At 39.8% G+C, this 14,576-nt stretch overlaps 2 protein-coding genes across 4 annotated transcripts in view; one reads left to right on the top strand and one right to left on the bottom strand.

Annotated features, from left to right (window-relative positions):
* Positions 1-2,971: 2,971 nt before the first annotated feature.
* On the top strand, positions 2,972-6,302 carry LOC145500446 (uncharacterized). Its single transcript, XM_081479962.1, has one exon. The coding sequence runs from the start codon at positions 2,978-2,980 to the stop codon at positions 4,154-4,156; it is 1,179 nt and encodes a 392-aa protein (XP_081336088.1). The 5' UTR covers positions 2,972-2,977; the 3' UTR covers positions 4,157-6,302.
* Positions 6,303-6,857: 555 nt separating this feature from the next.
* LOC145500445 (scavenger receptor cysteine-rich domain-containing protein DMBT1-like) overlaps positions 6,858-14,576 on the bottom strand; it is a 40,592-nt gene continuing 32,873 nt past the window's right edge. For 2 of the 3 annotated variants that reach the window (XM_081479960.1, XM_081479959.1), the window contains 8 exons: positions 14,058-14,084; positions 13,616-13,645; positions 12,708-12,845; positions 12,141-12,284; positions 11,189-11,417; positions 10,597-10,628; positions 9,740-9,832; positions 6,858-9,601 (listed from right to left, as the gene is read on the bottom strand). In XM_081479960.1, the coding sequence (XP_081336086.1) occupies positions 9,231-9,601; positions 9,740-9,832; positions 10,597-10,628; positions 11,189-11,417; positions 12,141-12,284; positions 12,708-12,845; positions 13,616-13,645; positions 14,058-14,084 (1,064 nt within the window). In that variant the 3' untranslated portion in view covers positions 6,858-9,230. The remainder of the gene's footprint in view (positions 9,602-9,739; positions 9,833-10,596; positions 10,629-11,188; positions 11,418-12,140; positions 12,285-12,707; positions 12,846-13,615; positions 13,646-14,057; positions 14,085-14,576) is intronic. The other variant, XM_081479961.1, reaches the window with a different exon arrangement.

Raw genomic sequence — 14,576 nt, 5'->3', positions numbered from 1 at the left:
TGTGGGGAAGGGGAAAGGGGGCCACTTGCGATGGATTAGTAATACGAAGTACAATACTCATAATATTAGTCACTTCACACCACTTAGCAAGGCTTGATTTCATTTTAGTGAGGTTTATGACGCGAATAGAAGGCCCATGAACATTTATGTCTAACCTTGTAGACAAGCCAAGTCCGTTACTCTTGGGTTCTGCACAAAGTGCTTATATATGATTGTCAGCGCCTTACCTTTGAGCTGACACCTCCGGAAATGAAATCATCAAATTGAGGATTTTAAATCGAAGACTGTCCAAATTGTGCGTTCATGGTGCTGACTGCCTGTGCGATGGCACACTGCGTAAAAACTAGCAAAATTAGTGTATCCTAGGTATTGGCGGAAAACAAAAACTACCCTCTTCCAAATTAGGTCCAGAATTCCCTTGTTATGTATTCTGAAAGACAAAAGCAACGTTAGAATTATTTTTATTTTTGTTGGCTACGAAGAAAAAGGCTATCAGATCGTGTCGTTTCTGTGGGCCAGCTCAGTTTTGACTGGCGCTCGTACTGCGGGCGCAGCCACCGTATGCAAGGCTAGAATAGGCTAACAACAAATAGGAATCTTAGGAAAATGATCCCAATTTGGGCATTTAAAATTTTGCAATTTGTATAAGGAATAGTTGAAATTTTAATTCAAAAATTAGATTTAAGTGTTTTACGTTTCTTTAATATTCTTTTTCTTTAGTAAACAGTTCGGCGGGTCGCTTCTGGTAGATATTTCTATAAACTCCAGTGAATGGTTTGCCAGAAATAAGGCCTTTCTACTGTTTTGTTCAAATTTTCTGCCTTGCTACTGTTTTGTTGAAATCTTCTGCCTTGTTACTGTTTTATTGAAATCTTTTGTTTTCTAACTTCGCCCGCATATTTAATTTAAATAACCAAGGTCAAGAACGGCTTAATCAAACAATAAAATCAAAGAACGTAAGCGAATATTGAAAGTTTGTTCTGCTGAAAACCTTGTGGGGGGGGGGGGGGGGAAACGACTAGCTTTCACAATCTAATTAAAAAAGCCGGTGCTTCGACCTCCTGGTTACCTCATCTCTCGCTTATAAACATTGTGAAACTTTTATTAAATTGCAGAACGGTCCGGACAAATGGAGAAAGACAGAAACGATTTGAAAGTATTAACCAAGAACACACATAAGACAGTCTTGGCTTTTTTTCGTCTTAACCTAAATACTTTACAACGTTTGAGACACTTTTAATTAGAACACGGTTAACTACTTCTCTAGGCTTCAGTCTAACATGTGTGTGGCTCTACATTGCATCGCAATACATTATCGCAACGTCTTTGTAATCACTTGTGGTCTTGTAGCTCAGTTGGTAGAGCAACAGTGATCTAACCAAGACTGACCGTGAGTTCGGATCCCGCCGAGATATTTCTTCGGTTCGCGTGATTTCATTTCTCGGAGAAAAGGTTCAGGAACTAATTCAAGGACTCTTTCGGCCAGTAATTTAATTTTACACTTAGGAGTTTAGTCTTTAAATTTTAGTCTCTCCACTTCCGGAACAACATTTAAACCATAGAAACTTTAATATATTTAAAGTTAAACAAATAAACAAACAAATAAATTATCACTAGCAAATTACCGCTAATGAGAAAATTTTTAATTTTGTTTACTCGGTATGAGACGCAACAGAGTAGACTTAGGTAATTAACGAGTTGTACATATCGAGTTTAACTGGTTGATATGCAAATGCTGAACTGCAACTTATTTTCACCAAAATTTGGGCACATACAGCTAATGAAGACTAATAAGGCAAGGATTCACTGACAAAAATTAACCACTTGAGCACTCAGGACTGACAATTGCCCGTCCCCAAAAAAGAACGCCTGATGACAGGTTAGGCCAAATCTGAGAATTCCTCTTTTACTGAGATTCAAGAATTTTCAAGGCGATGCTCTGTTTACAGCTTTTTAGGGAAATATTTACGCGCCTTATTTTTTCTGGATTCTTCTGTCACTGTTATCCCTCATCATTAATTTAAACCGAGCTTACGTCGTTTCTCTCCGTGCCTATTCGTGTACCATGGACATCTGATGTACTTGTAATTAAAGTCTAACATGATTTTTGAATTGGGCTATCGTGCAAGAGGTTTGGAAAGTAAGAAAACGGAGATAATGGTACAAAATCTAACGACACGATTTGTTAGAAGAAAGCTGCGGAACCACAAACGAAACCACCTCAGGAATAATTTAGAAGCTTTCTTTTAAACATACAATAGCGAAAGAAAGTTAATTGCTTTGAGAGGTGATTAATTCGCGTGGTCGAAAACTTTGTGGCTGGCTGGTATATTCAGCGAAGGTCAAATGAATTGTTACGACGAGCTAAAGCCCGCTGCTGCGCGCGGTTTACGCCTGACGTCACTATGGTTTCTTAGCAACCAAAAATAAGGAAAGATGATTTGATATTCACCACATTACGATGTTATGGAGAAATTCCTTTTCTTTGAAGGAAAATTGGTAAGTAATTATTAAATACAAACCGATTAATGCTGCCATTTAAGTCTTGGTGCTGCTCTGCTCTTCGCAATTGTTCAGTCTAGAATTACTCGTGAGATTATAATAAATTAAAACACTTGGGTTTAATTTGTGTCGAATTCAAGTCATTGCGAAGAATATAATCTCATAAACGCGAGGGATTTTCGCCTTTTATATTGCGGTTCAAGCGAAATAACCACCCGCCATTTACACTGATTTATTTATTAATTTCAAAACAGGTGTGCGGTGAATAATTCAGGTTATTAACTCTCGTTTGTAGGTTTTCACGTCGCTGATTCGTTCGTGCGGGAAAATATACCACGCGAGACAAACAAACATGCACAACAATCAATCAAGGTATCAAGCCTTTTTTTGACTTACACTCATTAATAAGAGAGCTGCCTAAATTGTTCCATTCTGGATATATTTGAAATTCACTAAAATACTTTCAGGCATCAGGATGGAAAATTCAACCAGAAAACGTACCAAGGATGATTCACCGACAGCCGAAGACGGTAAACCTGCTACAAATATCACCGACTCTAGGATGCCGACTGAAAATCCTCCTTTTACGTTAAAAGATTTAAAAGATGCTGTTCCGCCACATTGCTTCGAACGGTCTCTTCTCACCTCAATGGCGTATTTGCTGTTGGATCTGACAGGCGTTTTTCTCCTGTACGCCTTCGCGTTTTGGGTGTTTAACGCGTCGTTGCCGCTTTACGTGTACGCCGTTTTCTGGCCTCTGTATTGGATTTGTCAAGGTTGTGTTGGTTTCAGCGTGTGGATAATTGCACATGAATGTGGCCACTACTCTTTCTGTAACAGCAAGCGCCTCTGTGATATCATCGGTTTGGTCTTACACACTACGCTGTTTGTGCCTTATCATTCATGGCAAATTACACACGCCAAACACCACCGAAACACTAACCGAATGGACGGCGATCAAGCGTTTGTCCCGAACACTAGAAGCCTTCTCAAGTCGGAAAACGATTTAGAATTTCCAAATATTTTCTTCAGGATTCTTCACCTCGTTAAATACTTATCAATCGGTTGGCCGGCATATTTGTTCTTCAACGCACGAGGCAGGCCTTACAAGGAGCACCGATTGCGACCGAATCATTTTAACCCGTATGCTCCGATTTTCTCGCCCAATGATTTCTGGGATGTGATTTTAAGCGATGTTGCATTGCTGGTGTGGATTGGCGTCCTATACTATCTCAGCGCCAACGTCTACTCATTTGCTTGGTTGGTGTTCCTGTACGTGATTCCGCTGTGTAACGTCAATATGTGGTTGGTAATAGTTACTTATCTGCAGCACTCAGATGTCAAAGTACCGCACTACGCTGACGAAGAATGGACCTGGCTTAAAGGGGCTCTGTGCACTATCGATCGAGATTACGGTGTGCTCAACCATGTCTTCCATCACCTTACAGACTGTCATGTCGCTCATCATCTGTTCTCTTACATGCCTCACTACCACATCGCCGAGGCCACTGAAGCGATTAAACCGGTCCTGGGAGATTACTACAATTATGACAACACTCCTTTCTGGAAAGCGCTATGGAACACTGACAGCTACTGTCGCTTTGTGGAGGACAGTGGAAAAATTTTGTGGTATAAATTCTTACCCGAACATTGAAATTACACTAAAACAGTGTCAAAATATGCGAGAGATTTTTAATGGTCTGAAATGAAAATTTTGTTGTACATATTCAGTTTCTTGCAATTTTTGTCCTGCGACATATTTGCCGTCTGAAAATTGAATTAAAATAGTTTATACTGGGTTATTCTACAATTGGCCAAAAAATGATAACAATAATAAAGAAGTGATAATTAATTCATGATATTAGGCGGCAGCTTATAATTATTATCGGCTCTGGATCTTCTTGATATATGAATGTAAATAAATATATTAGATTTCATGCTCTCTTGAACAAAGCTTTAAATGCAATTAAAGTTCTTCCCTCTATAAAAGAAAGCGTCATTGTTTTAACACATTCATTCCCGACAATTCGTGGTGACTCTTTGTTTAATTGTAACAACAGGCCGTTCATTCTGAAACCCAGGCGCAATAGGTTTTATGCACGATTACGTAACACGCTCAAAATTTACCCCTAAACCTCGTTTGCGCGACATTGTCTCAAACCGCCTTCGCCTTTGTGATGTTTTCAAGTGGGTATTCTTTTCACCTTCGCTGCTTTGAGAATTAGTTCATGATATAAAATTTAAAATTTGCATTCTCAAACCGTGGCGTGGTGGTGATTTTGCTTGTCTGATGTCATCACGCATAAGGGCTATTGATCGAGATTTCGATTCAGCGTTATTACACTGTCAAACTTTCGCTTCCATCTTCTTTGGCCAGGGACAAAATTATCTAAAAGAATGATAAAATCTCAGAATAAATACTAATCAACCAGCAGGTTAGGACTGAGGAAGAATGAGACAAATCATAAAACAACACGTTCATTTGAAGCATTTTTACTTGTCGAAAGTTCGTCCCCAAAGGGCGTTATTCTTTATGTTAGTAACAATAGGTCAGTTTCGATATATTAAAATTCAGTTTGATAGTGAGGCCAAAAGGACAGAAACAAAAGAAATGAATAAACATGCTCATTCAATTTCCTTTGTTTGTGTCCTCTAAGCCTCATTGCCAAGCTGAATTTTATTATGTTCCATTATCTGGGAACAGTCTGAGCCAGATTTAGTGGCAGCGGGTTACGCTCCTTACACAAGTTCAGAAACCGTTATTGAACTTGAACGTAACGCGTCCAGAACGGAAAAACGTACTGCGCAGCTTTCTGCGCATCCCTAGCCCTACTTGCGGTCTCAGGTAATAATGCGAGCTGCAATGGTGGAAAGAACGGCGGACTGTAATAAGGTACGCGAGAATGTCGTTCGGTTGAATTTTTCATACTTGGGCAAGCATGAAATTTTTTTTCGGTATTTCACTGTTAAGAAAACAAGTCTCTCCATACCCGCTGAAAGGCTCTCTTGATTACATATTCAGTGGTTTGCTTATATGGATGCAATACGTAAAGAGTATTTGTGGATAAAATGTGTCTTCGCAACGAAAATTCTTTTATACCGTGGATAAATAAAGGGTTCGGAAACCTTCCCTAGGTTAATTTTGTCCGAAAAAAAAAAAAAAACGATTCCCCACGAAAACAATACACCACCTTTTCATTAGTGAGGTTAAAATGTTGCTGCTTACTGGGAAAATTGGGAAAGCGTATAAAGTTCTTAACTGTTTTGGTTTACACGATCAACGAAATTTCCGCCATTTTTTCAAACTTGGAGCCTCTGATGCGAAGCCAAAACTCGCGCATGCTTATTGCGTTTTTCCGCTCTGAACGCAACGCGCACAATCAATTCGGAACCAGGACTTTCTGTAAGTCAGTGCGTCGGGCGCTCGGCTAACCGAAAACGAGCGGGCACTGGATATGAGATTGTCAAAAAGAAAGAAAATCACAATGGTCATAGGCCCCGTCTTCTGCATCTTCACTGTTATGGTCAGCAGGGGACGTTAAAGAACCCACACACTCATTTTAAAGAGCAGGGCACGAAGTTCCCGGTGTTGTGGTCTGGTCTTTGCCCATTGTGCTGTTGAAATGCTCGGAGACATTAGCTGTTAAAGCTACTCTACAATCCCAGGGTAAATAAAGTATACTACTGCTGCTGCTGTTGCTGCTACTACGACGACTGCTACGACGACGACGACGACGACGGATGCTGCTGCTGCTGCTGCTGCTAATAATAATAATAATAATAATAATAATAATAATAATAATAATAATAATAATAATAATAATAATAATAAAAACAATCTTTAAAGAGGAAGCGCCCGTCACGTAAATACGTGGTTTTCAGGGAGGTCCTCTATAAAATAAAAAGTGTCAAAATCTAAAATAAGAAGTACAAGTATCACAGATCTAAAATATAAAATATATAATAATTAAAACTACTAAAACTGCCAAAACTACCTACTGTTATTTTTTCTAAAAATGTTTGTCCATTAAGAACCTTACAAGGTTTTTCTTAAAAATTGTGCATGGCATTGGCTTTCTTAAAAATACTGGGAGAGACATCCAGTCATTTGTAAAACGAAAGTAGGACACTCTGCTGCTGCTGCAGCTGCTGCAGCTGCTGCTGCTGCTGCTGCTGCTACTGCTGCTGCTGCTACTGCTACTGCTACTGCTACTACTACGACTAGAGGTGTAACGTCAGGTTCACAGCGACTGTTGAAAGGCTGAATTGTCACTTGCTAGACAACTTGTCGCGATGAGACTAGCGTGTGTGGGAGATGCTTTACTAATCGAATAAAGCCTGAGATCACGGAAAATCAGCTGTGATTGACGGTGATTTAATTGACGATAATCGAACGTAAACTGAAATATAATGTAATGAATATAACTAATTACTAGATAATAGAAGATTACAAGATGACAAGAGTCACGAAACAATAATAGCAAACATTCCAATCATAACTGCGATATGACAATACTTCAAGTCAAACTTCTCAGTAAAGATACAATTAAAATCATCAGTGATCCCAAGCAGACACGCATACTGCTAACTGTCCTAATACAATAAATGATAACACTCTAAAAACTTGAAAGCAATACAATTGTACGATGCGATAAAAACGTGCTTGCGTGAGCGCCTCTGAAAGCGATGTGGGAATTTACTAGCAAGGAAAGGACTTAACTGAATTACCAGAGATTCTTATACGAAAGTTGCTAAATAGAAACCTAAGCTAGGGGGAGTGTGAACTATAAAGATCTATCGCTAAAAACAAGATGAAATAAAAACTTTGAAAACTGGGGCTCTGCCACGTGTTGGACTTAGTACAATAGGCTGTTGTATAAAAAAAACCGAGACTAAAGGTACTTAAGGTTAAAAAACGTCAAAACTTGAAACTTATACTAAAAAGCAAGCATAGAAAATAGTTTGTACTTACACATCGGTTCCCGCTTGCACTCTAAATAGTCAAGGGTAGCTTAAAACTTAATTTACTTGAAAACACGTACTGTGCACGCACGATAACTGAAACTTGAACTACTGGCGGGAATGTGCCGCTAACACTATCTATATACGTCCACGTGTAAAAACTGATGACGTCATTGCTAAGCAACAAATTGGCGAATCAGAAAGAGTTAAGATTACTCACTTAATTAGAGAAGCCTCGATATAGTGTTCATTACAAGAGACAAATAATGCCTTTGGCTATAAAAAACGTCAAACATACAAACATTACGCTGTTCACAAATAACTTAGAGAATACAATTCACTTTGTTTACATGACATAAACATACAGTTGTGAAGCTAGCGGTATTTTGAGTGTTTTACGGCCTCTTTACAGAGCAAAGCTTTGCAGTACATGGAATCTCGCAAAATATTTGCGAAATCCGGAACTTCATAAGCTTCATCTCTTTTCCTCAATAATCAACCTGAACCGCTTCTAGATTTTTCTAAACAAAATACGTTACATTCTGGTTTATGATGTCCGCGAGGAAAAAATACTTCTACTTACATTCGTACAACTAAGTGAATGAAATTTAAATTTTAATGAAACTATTTTAAACTAGTCAGTACCTGAACGTGTTAACATGGTTGCCACAGGGATCACTTTTCAAAATTCCCTGACTTTTCCCGATAAAAATAAGATTTCCCTGACCAAATACTGAAATACAAAATGTCAGATCTAGTAGCGGCCGGCTTCTGGCCTCATCTCACAGCCTTCCTTTCTGCACATTAAGACTACTAAGTTTTCAACAGATTTTCCTTTTTCATTAAGGGAAAACATCATTGAGATCACAGTGACCCCAAATGTTTTTTTCCATCCTTTAATAGTATTAAATCAGCCGTGTTAAATTGTTTCAATTTTCCCTGACTCAATTTGATCATTTCAGCAAACTTTCGGCTTAAACCTGCTCAATACAAGGTGAAATTATTTTAAAACACAGTATAAAGACTTTTTTTTCCATCGTATATCTTTTAAACTGAAAAGGTTATAGTTTCTTCACAATCATGTCACTGAAGGGCTTAGTTTTCAATTCTAACACCATTATTCCGTCACTAACTGTAACACATAAAAAACGAACCTACAGTGGTGCAATAGCGAAGTTTAGCAAATCACGGGTAAGTGTTTCAGACTGCAACGGCAACATATTAATCTGTTTTAGAACTAACATAACTAAGTTGTTTTATAAATGTAATAACTTATGTATAAAACTGAAAGCGAAACAATGACCTAAAATAAAATTACTTAACCGACGCCAACATCCTTAAATACTTGCGAGCCATTACCTCGTTCTACATAGCAATACATTAATTTTCCGCAGCCACTTCCCTCTCTCGCGATACTAACCATAGCATAATCTTACTAAACGACATTACTGCACGGTAAACCCTGAATGTTGCATTTTTTGTACTCCAACAGTGGTGTTATATATAGCAAAGAGCTTTCGTGACCGTTAATATGAAGCCAAAAACAACGTTGCCTGCGACCTAACTTGTTAAATGAGAAAATAAGTTGACTGAATGAGAAGAAACTTTCTACGCACTAACCAGTCATGGCACACAAGTTTTAAAGCAATCTTGAGATAATGCCACACCAAAACATCAAAACATATGTATATAAAGACAAAAAATTGATAAAAAAATAAGCAAAATAAAAAGAAAAAAACATCGTTTCACACCAACACGTTCAAATATTACACTTCAGAGTGTTCTCTCACAAAACGTTCGATGCGGTTTCGAAGCTCATCGTTCGGCCGAACTTCCAAATCCGTCAAGGTCTCGTTTGTCATCGGACTGCTTCGTTTCTTACGGAACCAGCGACGAATAACCCTGCGTTCATAATTATAGCCATCGGCAGCTTTGACAGGATCCTTCATGATCTTGTTCGAGATTGGGCAAAGGAATTCGAATGGAATCGGTTCGTCAAACTGATCTTCCACTGAGGCGACCGGCGACACGACACGAATCTGAGAACTGGCTGATGGAGGCCTGGAGGGAGCTGAGGGCTCGGGTGGCGTGTTAACGGTCAGAGGGTCGGACAGTGGAGGTTTATCGGGGAGAGGGCCTGGGAATAATAATAAAAAACAAACACACAAGACAATGAGGATAATAAAAACACACCCAATTAGCGGGAATACTGACGCCTAAGACTGTCTAACTCAACTTGAAAGAAGTTCACTACCAGCTGTCAAATTCAATTTACCAGCTTCCTCCACTTGGGGAAGTTCTTTTTTCTGTTGCTCGGCTGCCCCGTGGATACCCCGGATGGGAGGAAGGACAGCTCTCGAAAGCGGTGCTGAAAAAGGAATAGATTAAGAAAATTATTTGATAATATACAGAGATGTCAATGGTAAGAGTGCTTTCTGCATAGAAATCACGGCTTAGTTTTGGCCTATATAAGCAAAGAAGAGTTACAACTCAAACAGTTGGAGACGAGCAAGGCGACCTCGATCCCATGACGTTCGTGTCAAGACTAGGCTGTCGTCTGTTGGGGAACATGTACTAGTTAATGGCGAACGCCCGTCTCCGAAAACTGACTGGGCTAGCGGTTTCCGTGACTGAAGTCGCATGACAGTTTCGCTATGCTGGCGTGACTATTGACTAATAAACGCTGGTTTTTAATTGGATGATTACAATCGGAAACTCCCCCACTCCTCAAACGAAGTTTGCCGGAAAACGAACTTGTTCCAGCACCGAGTAGCATCACAAATAATAAGACAGAAACATTCGGCTGATAAATTAACATTTAAACGCACAACACTTGTGTTAAAATTTCACTTTCACAACTAAAGGCAACTGCCAAAGTCAAATCGGGATAAATTGACATATCTGTACAATATATTCGTGGATTAAAGAGACTAATATGTAGGTCATCAAATGCATCAGAGTGAGTGTATAAACAACAACATCAACAACAACAAACAGAAACAAAAGAAAACAAACAAAATAAAAAAACGAAAAATAAACAAAATAAAAAAACGAAAGAAGTAAGTGTATCTTTTTAATATCAACATTTTATTTAAGGTTTTCACATATCGGTAATGTTTATAACTAAATCACCTGCTGGAATACTGCCGTTTGCTGCTGAAGTTCTGCAAAAGAAAGGAACGAAAACTCCGTCAGAAACAAAATATTCTCAGCCAAAAGTAATATGCCCTCTTTGTCATCGATAAAGCAATTTTTTTATCGTTAGTCACTCAACTGTTGAGAAATCTGCCTGTTGGTCAAGTAGTTATTCGTGTTTTCTACAGTTTGAAGAGGTCCAGGACCAGTTTGCATGTAACAGAATAACCCAAACAGCCTGACATGCTAGTTCCCTCCGCTGAATTTTCTACAGCTGTTGCCGGCGTTGAGCTTGGTTTATCAATGGTCTCAGCTCAGACTCACTTTCAGCAGGAAGTTAAAACCACAACGACAACGGCAACCGGGGCGTCGCTAAACAAAAGGTTTAATGAGGAGAATAATGGCTCTGCACGTGCGTTATAATTCTTGGTTCATTTCCTTGCCGTCCTCGGAAAACAACAACGTTAAATGACCAAATTCTGCGTTGTCTGGAGAACGTGTGCCTCGACAGCGTAATGTTTTAAAATTTTCATTTCGAATTTAACGCTGTGCTTGTTATTCAGTTTCGAGATAATTTTGCCATAATTACCCGTCATCTTTGGCAGCTTCCCGCAGACTGGTCACTGACCCAATTCCCGTTGTAGTAGTCCGGTTCGCTCCTGAACGCGGCGTGGATTCATACGCCGGAGGCGCCGCGTACAGTGAAGCGTACCCAGGATTATCCATCGCCATGGGGGCCATTGCTACCCCTGGACCAGCGGCGAATGGTACAAAATAAACACCCCCGGGAGCTGTTTGACTGTATGGCGGAGGAGCAGCTGTAGAAACAGAAAGACGTAACTGGTAAAACTACCTCTCTCGCGGCAAATATGCTTTGCCGCAATGATTCCATTTAGAGCCCGGGGCGCTTATTTACTTTTGGTACCTCACGGGAGGGCGCTTACTCGAGACAGGGCGCTTATTTCTTTTTGTGAGAAGCAACCGAATGTTCAAAATCATGCGTTTGAAGGAATTATGCATTCACATAAAGAAGGCGCTTATTGGAAAGAGGGCGCTGAATCGAATCATTACGGTATGTACAAGAGATTATCAAGGTACTTACCTTGATAATCTCTTGGGTATGAACGAATACAACGAACAAATGTTGCGATACAAACAGCAGAATAGACTGTATTTATTTAAAGGCAATTATGAAATTCTGGGGAGCAGGGATGGCGCAATGGTGAGAGTGCTCGCCTCCCACCAAAGTGACCCGGGTTCAATTCTCAGACCCAGCGTCATACATAAGTGGATGGAGTTTCCTGTAAGTTCTCGCATTGCTCCGACGGTTTGCACCGAGGGTTTGCACCGAGGGTTTGCACCGAGGGTTTGCACCGAGGTTTTACTCCGGGTTCTCCTGTTTTCCTCCCTCCACAAAAACCAACATCTCGAAATTCCAATTCGACCAGGATAGAGGACCCGTGTGAAAACCAGCTAAGGCTGATGTGGCTTCTTCTCTAAATAATTTAATTTATTTTATTTTTACTTATGTTAATTTATACCTGTGAAGTAAGCTACCGGCTCTTCGCTTGGTACTTGTTGTGTAGGTACCTGGCTACGATTGGCTGGTTGAGCTGTGCGTTCCACGGGTGTCATGTTCATTGCATCTAGGTTGTCGTAGGCTGCGTTAACGAATCCGTGACGGACTGGTAATGAGAGGAAGACAACGCCGAAAATGAATCAGCTAATTCAAAGCGAAATAACAGTAACACGTAGGGTGGAATACGACACATTTTTCAAAAGTTTACAATTAGCAGTCCAAACGCCAAGAAAAAGTGCACAGTTATATTTTAATACTCTCCCATGAACGTGTATCAGAGCGTAACTGGCAAAATAGCTACTTCAACTAGTTTTATCCAAACCAAAGAAAAGTAAATCGTGAGTTTTACCAGCCAAAGACAGCTATTGCAGACTCTGTTAGGCCTTGCTCAGGCTTTTTTTTACTTCGATAGCACAAGAAAACCACCCTTACGATTATCTCAAGGCTGCTTACACTGGCCCGCGCGCGAAGAAATCAAACGAAAAACTGTTAGAGTACTCACATTATACAGTATACGCTGAGTTCTTACCTCCCTGGTTATGAGCCTTCTTTTTCTTTTTAAGAAACAGATAAACAAGAACCACCAGCACCACCAACACCAACACCAGTGCTACTACTATTCCGGCTACCACTCCTCCGCTCAAACCACTCTGCTTGTCGGGATTTCCTGCAACGACAAAAAGGATGAGAAAGGCCGTATTTTACTAGAGAGGCGAAGAATGCGCGCCAAACGTATATTGAGTCAAATACTAGAAGCATAAAACTCGTGTGTTGACAAACAAATCTATGTGAAAAAGACTGTTGGTCGCTTGATTACAAATCTTAGTTGTCAGATAAATTCGCCTACTTTATGCGGTAGCACCGGGCAATTTATTAATCACCCACGAAAACAGCACACCTTTCTCGCATTTTTCTACACCCCTGGAAGGCCTCCGTCTTCTTCGCAGTAGTAGGGAGCTTTAGCAAACCACGACGGCGACGCCCACGACAACGCACCAAACAAAAGATTCACTGGGCAGAAAAATAGTTCTGCAAGTGCGTTTTAAATCTTGGTACATTTCTTAACCACCACCTACAAAACAACAACGTGAAATGACCAAGCTCGGCGTATTTTGGAGAACCTGACGCACAATGGCTAATTTTTCATAACTCCTTTTGGAATTGAACGCTGTCATAACATATTCAACCGAGGTAAGTTTTTAGACCGATAGGTGCACTGAACAGGTATACAAAGTTGCGACATACGCAAGTAAAAATAAAACATTTTTTAAAAGGTTTCCGGCGTCCTCGGCGTCACTGCTAAAGCCCCCTTAAAGTTATTGGATCAACATACAACACTTCCCAGACGAATCGAGCGACAATTCATTCAGATCTGTAAATGTTTGTACCTTAAAAGAGGTCTAAACAATAAAAATGACAGATGAATAAGAGTTTTACCTTTACGAGGCGCCTGGGTATTTTCTTCAGCTGACAAAAAGAAGGCAAAATGAGTGTAACTTAAGTGGTAATCCTTTTTTTGTTTGTAAATGCTGGAACCTGAACCAAAGAGGCGAACATACAGGACATACAGTAATGTTTGAACGGAAATCAGATGTCGCAAAATTTCTTTGAAAATAAAACTCAATCCTTGTGGCAATGTTTACTTTCGATATATCAACACTGAGCTTTGCATGTGTCTTCTTCGCCTCGCTATCTGCCTAAATGCCAGTATTTTGAACGCCGCCAATTGTCTAAACCAATCTTTTGGCTTGTCACGTCTCTCCTCGGAAGCATTGCGTGACAACCCAAAGCAGTGCCGGAAGTTCGATGGGTGATCCCACAAACATCTGCTGAGAGGCTAATTATTGGAATTGTGGCAAACACATTTCGTGACACTCACCAGGTGTGGTTGGTCCTTCGGTGGAAACTAGAAATGAGATAAACAAATGAGTTATAAGATGACTGATCTATGAAATACAGCTAAGTATCACCTTAACACTTTAAATCTATATACATACAGCTTTACTGGATCCTCGCTTAGAAGGTCAGTTTCTTTTCTAACACTTTAAACGAATACAAAAAGATTAAAATCGCGAAACAGGCGCGATTGCAAGTCGCTGTTAAAGAAAAGAGACCCAAGCTCCAGATTCTTCATAATAATAACGCTTTTTAATAACATTCTCAGTTTGCTTGTTAAAACTACGAGAACACCAATCATTTGATTTAGTGAGTTTTCGAAGTTTCTTTTTTGGTAGAAAGGCAAAACATCTGACAACTTAAAAACTGATACTTTGAAAGTCTCTCGCAAAGAGGGGTAACAAATATATTCCTTATCTTTTACTCCTCAGTAATCAGAATGAAATAATTCTTCCCAAAGGGCTGCGCGCAACACTACAATCATTTCAAACTCCTATGAGAC

The sequence above is a fragment of the Orbicella franksi genome, chromosome 10 (assembly GCF_964199315.1).
Source record: "Orbicella franksi chromosome 10, jaOrbFran1.1, whole genome shotgun sequence".
NCBI classification, from domain to species: domain Eukaryota; kingdom Metazoa; phylum Cnidaria; class Anthozoa; order Scleractinia; family Merulinidae; genus Orbicella; species Orbicella franksi.
The sequence above is the reverse complement of the archived record's forward strand: the minus strand, read 5'-3'. Positions and strand labels throughout refer to the sequence as shown.

Excerpts from the sequence above, each read along its gene's own strand:
- LOC145500446 (XM_081479962.1), top strand. The coding sequence starts at position 2,978 with ATGGAAAATTCAACCAGAAAACGTACCAAGGATGATTCACCGACAGCC.